This window comes from Pelodiscus sinensis, chromosome 29 (genome assembly GCF_049634645.1).
Source record: "Pelodiscus sinensis isolate JC-2024 chromosome 29, ASM4963464v1, whole genome shotgun sequence".
NCBI lineage: Eukaryota > Metazoa > Chordata > Testudines > Trionychidae > Pelodiscus > Pelodiscus sinensis.
This window is the reverse complement of record NC_134739.1, coordinates 8,101,536-8,112,029: the sequence shown is the minus strand read 5'-3', so window position 1 is coordinate 8,112,029 and position 10,494 is coordinate 8,101,536. Positions and strand designations below refer to the sequence as shown.

The 10,494-nt window shown below is 52.7% G+C and overlaps 1 protein-coding gene across 1 annotated transcript; it reads left to right on the top strand.

Annotated features, from left to right (window-relative positions):
• The first annotated feature begins 3,746 nt into the window (after positions 1 to 3,746).
• Positions 3,747 to 5,758, top strand: ARL4D (ARF like GTPase 4D). The gene is made up of 2 exons (XM_006125706.4): positions 3,747 to 3,966; positions 4,252 to 5,758. Exon 2 carries the CDS (start codon positions 4,280 to 4,282, stop codon positions 4,880 to 4,882), a length of 603 nt encoding a protein of 200 aa, XP_006125768.2. The 5' UTR covers positions 3,747 to 3,966; positions 4,252 to 4,279; the 3' UTR covers positions 4,883 to 5,758.
• Positions 5,759 to 10,494: the final 4,736 nt, after the last annotated feature.

The window sequence follows — 10,494 nt, the reverse complement described above, 5'->3', positions numbered from 1 at the left end:
GTGCCTCTGAGCTATCAAATGGCAGGGTGAAACATCCCACTGGAACACCATCACTTCTTATCATTAGTGTTACTATGGTATTCATGTATTGTTGGTTCTGAGCATTTCTTTTGAGGTACAGGATGGGGCCCAGTGGGCCAGGCAGACATAAGACATGACTCCTTGCCCCCAAAGAGACAGGAAATGAGACAAACCAGTGGGCAGGAGAGCAGAGAAGAGGGGTAACCAAAAATAATAGGGGGTTTTGGACTGAGGATCTCTCCTTTGGAGGGGTGTCCCAGGAACGTGGGCCTGCCCCAGTGGAAGCTGACTTTTGTTTCCTCACTGCTACTTTTAGGCTAGAAGGCTCATTGTATGGACAGGCCTCAGGTCTGGCCTCTGACCAGAGGCTGCCAGCGTTGTCTGCATTAACGAGCAAGGTGTAGAGGGTTGCTGGGTTTACCAAAATTCATGTCACGTGACATAGCAGGCAGGACTCACAGAAAGGGCATAAAGGTGACGTATTTGTTCCCTGAATCAGATTCGATGCCATCCATTGAATCACTCCTGTTAATGATAATCTGCTTGGCTTAGCTCAATAAGCATAGTGATGCAGCTTCTTGGCAGCCTTTAAAGTAGCTAGTCACCCACTTGTGCGGCAGGCTGGCAGATTCACAGGCCTGAACAGTGGGGGGCTAGTGCTCAGTCTAGAGTGACACCTAGCAACTGTTTTCAGAGGGGGTTGTATTATACACGGGGAGGGAATTGTACCCAGTTGGGGAGAGCAGAAGGGATTGGGAGCCAGGACTTCTGGGTTCTATTCCTGGCTCTGTTACCACTATGCTGTGCAGACTTGGGCAAGTCACTTCACCTCTCCATGCATGGGGCTATTTAAGCAAAGCTGGATTACTTGGAAAGCCTATAGACTACACAAGTGTTCCCTTAAGAACCAAGGAGTGTTTTAATCTGCAGGGTGGGAACCCCATAGCCCTGCCAAAACCACCTCGGTAACATCCAACCAAAACCCCTCACAACCATGAATGCATTTAGCCTCAGAGTGCAGGAGAGAAATCCACTCGTCCTTATTTCAGAGATGCAGAGACATTTAGTGACTTGCCTGATGTCTCACTTGGGACAGAACCAGGACCTGAATCCAGATCCCCTTTGCTTCAGATCACTGCCTTAGCCTCCAAACCATCCTTCTGCTTTAGCTGCTCCCTAATTGTTTACACAGCCGAGCGGTGAGCAGGCATCTCTTCTTGCAAAGTCCTTTGCTTATGCTCCAAGTCACGTATTTATTGGATTCCACTATCTGCCAAAGATAGCAGCAGCTCATTCCTTCAACCCTTTTAAGATTCGTGGTGTAATTGGCTTCTCTATCAGCAGGCTCATTGTAAATGAACTGTGACTGCTCAGTGAGTATTGCTACCTGGAAGGATGAAGCATGGAAAAAAGCCTACTGAACAACCCCAGCTATGATTGACAGCTGTCATTCAGACCACACATTCTCCTAGAATGGGAGCCGCTTTCTTAGGAAGCACATTTAATTTCATAATTGACTGATAACAGTCACCATCTTCTCTCGGGGAGCAGCATCTAGCAGTGGCCTTTTATTCTCTGATTGTGTGCACACCTGCACCTCAGCCAGTCCTTACAGACAGTCCCCAATATAAGGAAAAAGCAGCATGCTTCTGCCACTATCTGTGGGCTTTCTTTGTGAAAACAAGGCTTTGCTCTGCAGCTCTCCCTTCTTAGATGCTGAATATTTTAGGATTTTCTATAGCATCCAAGGAGTCCAGTGGCACCTTAAAGACTAACAAATTTATTTGGACAACAAGTAGTCCTGTGACACCTTAGAGACTAACAAATCAGATTAGTTGGTGTGGAAATTACAAAACCAGAGTGTATATATAACAGCAAAAGCAATTACCTGTTAATTGTAGGACCAGTGTTAATTATGTTAATTGTGTTAGGGTGGATGCATCCCATTCATAGCTTGTGATGGCTACATGTGAATAGGAAAATGGTGACTTGTGAATAGGAAAGGCAGGAGAAATTGCCTTTGTAGTGCATTAACCAGTTAATATTTTATTGAAGGCTAAGCTGATAGTGTCCATTTTGTAAATGAATTGCAGTTCAGCAGTCTCCCTCTGTAATTGGGTGATAAAATTTCCTTTGTAGAAGGATGGCTACTTTTAAATCCCTTACTGAATGTCCAAGGAGGTTAAAATGTTCCCCTACAGGTTTGTGTGTTACCATTTCTGATGTCTGATTTGTGTCCATTAACATGAATTAAGTTGTTATATTTTAAGGTGCACTGGATTCATTTTTGCTGAAACAGACTAACTCAGCCACCCTTTAGAAATCTGTAATAATGTCTATTACCCTAGTATCTGAGCTACATTAAATTTGTAGGTGAGGGCCTGTGCCTCTTGTTCCCCTGGGAGAGAAGGCTCTGCTTGGGAACATGAGGGGCTTGTTTGTTCGAGGTTCAGAAAAGAGCAAGAAAAGTGATGAGGGGTTTGGAACGGGTCCCATGTGAAGAGAGATTAAAAGACTTGGACTTTTCATCTTACAAAAGAGGAGACGAAGGGGGGATATAATAGAGATCTGTAAAATCATGACTGGTGTGGAAAAAGTGAATAAGGAAAAGTTATTTACTTATTCCCACAATATAAGAACTAGGGGTCACCAACTGAAATGAATAGGCAGCAGGTTTAAAACAAACAAAAGGAAGTTTTTCTTCACTCAGTGCTCAGTCAACCTGTGGAACTCCTTGCCAGAGGATGTGGTGAAGGCTAGGGCTTTACCAGGGTTCAAAAAAGAGCCAGATAGATTCATGGAGGTTAGGTCAGTGCTGTGGAACTCCTTGCCAGAGGATGTGGTGAAGGCTAGAACTTTAACAGGGTTAAAAAAAGAGCCAGATAGATTCATGGAGGTTAGGTCCATCAATGGCTATTAGCCAGTTTAGGTAGAAATGGTGTCTGTAGCCTCTGTTTGTCTGGAAATGGATGACAGGGGAGGGATCGCGTGAGGATTACCTGTTGTGTTCCCTCCCTCTGGGGCATCTGATATTGACCACTGCTAGCAGACAGGATAAGAGGCTAGATGGACCACTGGTCTGACCCGGTATGGCCGCTCTTATGTTCTTGAGGGCTGTGTCTAGACTGGCAAGTTTTTCTGCAAAATCATCTGATTTTGCGGAAAAACTTGCCAGCTGTCTATACTGGCCGCTTGAATTTCCGCAAGAACACTGATGATCTCATGTAAGATCGTCAGTGTTCTTGCGGAAATACTATGCGGCTCCCGTTCGGGCAAAAGTCTTTTTCCAAAAGACTTTTGCGCAAAAGGGCCAGTGAAGACAGCATGGTACTGTTTTCCACAAAAAAGCCCCGATGGCGAAAATGGCGATCGGGGCTTTTTTGCGGAAAACCGCGTCTAGATTGGCCACGGAAGCTTTTCCGCAAAAAGTGTTTTTGCGGAAAAGCATCCTGCCAATCTAGATGTGCTTTTCCAAAAATGCTTTTAACTAAAAACTTTTCCGTTAAAAGCATTTCCGGAAAATCATGCCAGTGTAGACGTAGCCATGTTGTTTTGCCAGGCCCCAGGCCTCCCCATATCAATTGGCTGTGCTGGGAAAGGTGACATCACCCCATTATGCTGGGGCTAGGGAAGCTGCTGGGGGGAGGTAAGAAGAGGAGTTCTCCACGGCGGGGTGGCGCAGGGGGGAAGGCTGTGGTGTAGAAGGAGCTGCGGGCTGGCTCTATGCGGCCGGGCCGCGGTCCAGGTGCAAACAGCTGGAGCCAGCTGTGCACAGCGGCTTGCGCTGATTGGCTGCGGCGCCGTGACATCACAAGGGCTGTCTCGGAGGCTTTAGCTCCCTCGCCGCAGGAGTTTCCAGCGGCTCCAGTCGCCGCAGAGAAGCTCTCGGCAGCGGGTGTCTGCCGGACAGGCTGCGATTCCTGGGCTGCCCGGCGCTGATGGCAGGTAAGCGGGCGGGCTGCAGCAGGGAGGCGCGGCCGGAGATCGGGCCGGCAGGCCTGGGGTCCCCAATTTTGCGCGCGGGGGTCCCCCATTCTCCGCGCTGAGGACGGGGCGCCCCTGCGGGGATCCCACGAACGTGGCCGTGGGGGGCGCTGGGACCCCGGCGGGGGTGGGGAGAGCTGGGAGGGATTCCGGGGAACGGGCTGGGGAAGGGTGCCCGGATTTCTCCCTTCCCCGGGAGGGCGGCTCCGTGCCTCCCAGCTCACCCTGCCCTTCTCCCCGCCGCAGCCCGCCGCGCCCTGTAGCGCCGGCCAGCATGGGGAACCAGCTGGCGGAGATCGCGCCCGCGCCGCCCTTCCTGCCGCCCTTCCAGGCGCTACACGTGGTGGTGATCGGGCTGGACGGGGCCGGCAAGACCTCGCTGCTCTACCGGCTCAAGTTCCAGGAGTTCCTGCAGAGCGCGCCCACCAAGGGCTTCAACATGGAGCGGATCCGGGTGCCGCTGGGGGGCTCCCGCGCCATCGCCTTCCAGGTGTGGGACGTGGGCGGGCAGGAGAAGCTGCGGCCGCTCTGGAAGTCCTACACCCGCCGCACGGACGGGCTGGTCTTCGTGGTGGACGCGGCGGAGGGCGAGCGCATGGAGGAGGCGCGGGTGGAGCTGCACCGCATCAGCCGGACTTCGGAGAACCAGGGCGTGCCCGTGCTTGTCCTGGCCAACAAGCAGGACCTGCCGGGGGCGCTGTCGGCCCCCGAGGTGGAGAAGCTGCTGGCCCTGCAGGAGCTGAGCGCCTCCACCCTCAGCTACACCCAGGCCTGCAGCGCGGTGGACGGGCTGGGCCTGCAGCAGGGGCTGGAGAAACTCTACGAAATGATCCTCAAGAGGAAGAAGATGCTGCGGCACAGCAAGAAGAAGCGATGAGCAGCCCCGGGGAGGCCGACCGGCCAGCCCCCTGGGCCTGCCCCAGCCCCTCCGGGCTGCCAGCGCATTGCTTGATGGGTGTAGGGCGAGCAGCTCCAGTGCCAAGCCTGGCTGGCCCCAAACCTCCCATATGGACCAGGGCTTTGTTACAGGACAGCGCCCTCTGGGGGATCCCTCTGCCTGCCCGGGGACCTCTGACTCCGGGACTTGGCCTGGCTCCAATAGGAGTGCACTGGAGGCACTGATGTGGACCTGTGCCCGCGGGCTGGCAGGACACAAGGCAGACCCCAGCCAGACCGAGAGCCATGGCCCATAATGAGCCAAAAGCGAACTGAAAAGAGCAGTCGGGTAGGATCAGGAGACTGTAACCTGGTGGCAACGTGCATTAGGTCCAACACTGCAAGTAGTTTTTTTTTTTTTTTTTTTCTAGGTGCATGGGTGCTAATTTCCACCAGTACTAAAAGGAAGGGTAGGGGAGGGGAGTATTTGTATTATTGGGATTTTTATATAAACCATGTGAATTTTTTTTTTTTTTTTTGGTAGGAATGAAACCTCTAAGTTATTAAACAGACACATTGGTTAGCTGGGAGTGGCTTTACTTTGTCTCTGCACTCTCCTGCTCTTGGCGTTCATGCTTTGTCTAGGTTCCAGCTCTCACTTGGCTGGGTCAGAACAAAAGATGCCTGGGGATAAAAGACAGGGCTTTATTTAATCCAAACCCTCTGCTAGCCATGGCTGTCTTCTTTAAGGAGAGAGGAATTGTAAACAAGTGACAGAACTGTAATCTACCCTTGCCTCCGTGCTGAGGGAGAGAGTTCGAGGGGTGGTGGAAAGAAACCAACCAAATCTCTGGCTATTGCACCCGTGAATCGTAGCAAAACCCAACCTGATTTATTTTGGGATAGGGGAGGGAAGGTCAGCTCCCATATGTGCTGGCATTTGCTGGTTTATGCAGTATCTGGAGTTCTAACAAGGAAGGACGCAGATTCTGCAAAGGAGGGATTTGACTGTCAGGTTGTAGGTTTACATGTGTCTCCAGATGAGACCAGGATGAGCTCCTGTGTGTGTGGCGGAAGAAGCAAATTATTTCATTTGGCTAATGTGGTGGTCTACTTTCCTCCGAAGCTGTGGTGTCCAACACACTAGCCACATGTGGCTATTTGGTTGGTTGAGTGCGGCTAGTCTAGCTGTAGCCACTATGCTTCAGAACAGGTTGGACACCACCGCACTGAAGCATCAGGTTTTGGTCGGGGACAGAAGGCTGGAGCAGATCAAGTGTGGCAATTCTGATTACGTTATCCATGGCAGGTCTCAAACTTTTTGCTCTGCTCGCAGTCAAGACCGAAGTCACTTTGAAGCGACTTGTATGAGGCTGGTGGAAACCAGCTAGAAGCTTTGAAGTAGCTGTGAAAAGCCCCTGGCTTCTTCCTTTCTTCCCTCACACCCAGCTGGCTGGGATCAGACATGCTACCCTCTCCCTGAGTCCTGGAAGCGGCTGGGTTGTTCACAGGCTATAAACACTACTGATGCTCCAGGTTGGGGGTGGGGGAATCCTCTCTGATTGGACCAACTTCTGGTGAAAGACACACTGTTGGGAGCTCAAGAACCATGTAGCTCTAAACTTCGCCCCTCTTGCCCACAGAAGTTGGTCCAGTACAAGACATTTCCCTCCCCAACCTTGTTTCTAATCTGGGCCAACAGGGCTACAGCATTGTAGCCGAACACCGGCTACAAACCTGTAGCGGAACACCCAGCGATTCCAAATGCACAAAGACCACAGCAAAGGTGGGTGCTGTACTAGGAAGTATGTGGAGGGCTTGGGCAGCAATTGGAAAGATTTGCTGCTGTGTGAGCCCCAAACATGGCCAAGAGTAAAAACAAAGTGACTTGGCTGCCATGGGAGCTTGAAGAAATAGTAACCACGGCAGGGTTTATGGGGGTCGTCTGTGTGTAGCTGGAACCCTTTTCAATATACAAGATAACGCCTTTGTATTAATGTTTGTTCCCTCCGGTGGGGTCAGCCCCTTAATGTGCCTGCAGCTGCCATGTCCACTGGTCCTGTAGCGGGAGAACAGTTCATGCCGGGAACTGCATGGGAAGAGATCTTGTTCCCCTTTCCTGAACACAGAAGAAGCAGCCATATGGCCGTGGAGGAACATTGGAATCTGATGAGCCAAGAAGTGGTTTTAAGCACAGAGAACTGGGCCGTTCACAGCTGCTCACCCAGTGGGGAAGGAAGGGGTGTGGTGGGGTGAGGTCGTGGGGGAGACGGAGAGTTCCTCTCCTTAACTCTCTCAGCTGTCTGCTGATGGTCGCTTGGGTCACACCAGTCCTGTATAAGTTGCTCCCCTTTCTGCAGGCAGGCGTCTGCTCCGAGAGGGCCTGTAATGTAGCCCTGCAGTTCCCCACAGCCTGCTGACGCTTGAACTCCTCATGGGGATCGGAATAGGAAACTTTTGGTGGGGTTAGAGGAGGAGCTGCTGGGGAAGGGAGTTGGAGCACTTGGTAACGGGGTGGACAAGCCCTTAGATCAGTGGTTTTCAATCTATGGGTCGTGTCAGGCGCTGGGCCTCGGTGCAGCGGGGGATCAAGTGACCAGTGGGGGTCCTAAGGCAGTGAGCTGCCTGTCTTGGCACCGCAGACTGCGCTGTGCCCCAGAAGTGGCCGGCAGCAGGCCCAGCTCCTTGATGGGGAGCGGGAAGAGTGCACAGGGCTCCCTGCACTAGACCCACACTCTCATTGGCTTGGAACCTGCTTCTGGGGTGCAGCCTGGTCTGCAGTGCCAGGAAGCTGCCTTAGCCCCCCCCGTTGCCTGTGAGCCGCTCCAGGTAAGTTCCTCCTGCCCCAGCCCTGAAGCCAGAGCCCCTTTCTACACCCCAAAGCTCCCATCCTCAGCTACACCCCGAGCCCACACTCTAGTCAAATTCTGGCGGGTCGCAGCAGCCACGATTTTCTTCAACGGGGTCATGAGAAAAAAAGTTTGAAAACCGCTGGTTGAGGTGTCTCCACTCCCCTTGGTTCCTGCTTTGGCCAAGGGCCTCTGGGTAGGTTTAGGCTGCAGCCAGGAGAAATCTGAGCAGACAGACTTGTGCTCCTGGGCCCCAGGTTAGCAGGCTAGAATAGCAGTGCGGCTATTGCAGGGCTCGCCACCAGACGCTTAACGGGGCTGGGATCTCTCTGCAGAGCTGGGACTAGCAATGGGTCTAGGCTACTGCCAGTGCTGTACCCTCTTCTCCCCAGACGGCTGTGGGGGCAGGGAGAGCAAAGCCCATTTGCACGTGCCAGGGGATTTGCTCTGAGCCGGGCTCCTGGCACGGCTGTCGGGGACAAGCAGCCTGTGCATTGTAAACAAGAGGAGCTTTGCCAGGTGGTGAGATAAAGGCAGAGGCCCATTCTGAGCCACAGAGAGCCAGGAGCCCTGCTGACCCAAGGGGGCATCCCAGCCCCCATCTCTGTTTACGTAACTGACCTCGCTGCGGTCAGTGTAAATCCCCCAGGGGGTGTTATATAAGGAGCGCACAGCTCTGCACACCTGGCATCCTCTGTGGCTCCAACACCCCACCCGCCGGTGTTCTGCTGACGGGTTAAATCGGCGGCGCTTGTAATACCCCTCCAGCTGCAGCTGGGGAATGTAGGAACTTGATTAATGGCAGGAACAGGAGGCCGCATGCTTGCGCCGAGAATTTCTCATGGCATCACCTGGGAGGTCAAGGACCTGGCGCTGAGCCGTCACATGGGAAGCCATGGGGTGGGAGTGGATCTATGCCCAGCATCCCTTGAACATGCTTTGATGCTTCCGGGCTGGCACTGGGACTCTTCGGAGGGGAGCGTCCGCCATGGCCGGGCGGGGGAGATGCTGAGTTTCCCAAATCCCTAACTCAAGCTTTGTTGTGGCCTCTCTCGTTTTGTAATGAACTGGCGGCGTGTGGTGATGCCGGCGAGCCCCAAATAACCCATCAAAGCTACCTTGAGAGCTCCCACGTGGGAAAGTGGTCTGCTTGGCAAGAGAAAGCAAGTTTCCCCAGAAGCAGCCCTAGCAAAGCTCGGTCAGGCTGAGCCACGCCAAGCCAGAGAATCGCAGGGGAGAGCGCAGGACTGGTCTTGTTTCAATCAGAGACTGGAAGTGGCTGGCAGAAACATCCTCCTGCTGTGAGGGGCACGGACTATTGGAACAACTACACCTGTGCCCTAACTCACGCTTAGGAGCTGCTCAGTAGGGATTGGCTGCCTCTCTAAAGCAGGGGGAGGGATAGCTCAATGGTTTGAGCATTGGCTTGCTAAGCCTAGGGTTGTGAGTTCAATCCTTGCAGAGGCCTTTTAGGGGTTTGGGGCAAAAATTTGTCAGGGATGGTTCTTGGTCCTGTTGGGAAGGCAGGGGACTGGACTTGATGACTTTTCAAGGTCCCTTGCAGTTCTAGGAGATAGGCAATCTCCCTTATTCTTTAGGGGTGGGGAACCTAAGACCCAGGGGCTGGATGTGGCTGCTAACATTTGGGGATCCCCCCAGCATTGGGAAGCCCACACTGGTGCTTCAGCCCCTCTGCTGTCCCTCTGTGGGGCTGGAGCACACAAAATATACTAGCCTGAGCCCCCGAGGGGAATATGGAGAGTGTCTTTCTCCTCTTACGTGGGGGCATGGAGGCCATGTCAGAGAGGTTGTTTTTTTGTTTGCATCTCGCTTGTGTGTGGCCGCTGACTGATTTTTCTATGGGTCAGCAGCCCCGACCTAAAAAAGATTCCCCACCCCGGCTCTAAAGCTCAGCTGTTAGTTCAGCCCACAAGTTAGGGGGCTCAGTTGTTCACTCATGTCGCAGTAAAGAACAATTCCCTCCACTGCTGGAACCGTGGGCGGAGGTTCTCCTGTGTGTGCCATGCGAGAGGGGCAAATTAGATCATCAAAACAGGTTCCTTTGGCCTTACAATCTACACGTAGAGCCCTACCAAATTCACAGTCCATTTTGGTCACTTTCGGGGTTATAGGAGTTTAAAAATTGTAAATGTCCTGATTTCAGCTACTTAAATCTGAAATGTCATGGTGCTGCAATGGGAGGGGTCCTGACCCAAAAAGGAATTGGGGGAGTCACTTTTTTCGGGGGGGGGTTGGGGTGCTGCTCCCTTTCTGTGCTGCTGACTTCAGAGCTGGGCAGCTGTGGCTGCTGGATGGGAGCCCAGCTCTGAAGGCAGCGTCCCTGTCAGCTGTAGCATCCAAAAGTAAGGGGATGGTCTGTGTTGCAGCTAGCGGGACGCTGCCTTCAAAGCTGCATGCCTGGCTAACCGATTCTGCTTTCTGAGTGTGCAGCTCTGAAGGCAGTGCCGAAATAAAGGGGGCAATACTGTGACTCCCCCTCCCCAATATAATGTGACCTCCCTACAACTCTGATTTGGGTCAGGACTCCCAAGTTGAGAGATGCTGGCTGTTCCCCCCTGTGAAATCTATATAGGGTAAAAGCACACGAAAGACCAGATTTCAAGGTCCGTGATACACTTTTAGGCAGGGTTATGAACTATCCAACCGATGGAAGTTTCTTAGAACGAGGTAACTGATCTGAGCTGTTGAGACAGTGCCCTGGATGGGGGCGTCCAGGATTTCCTTGTGCCGTACAGCAAACGGT

What these genes read in the sequence shown, in the direction of transcription:
- ARL4D (XM_006125706.4), top strand. Translation starts at nt 4,280, where the DNA reads ATGGGGAACCAGCTGGCGGAGATCGCGCCCGCGCCGCCCTTCCTGCCG.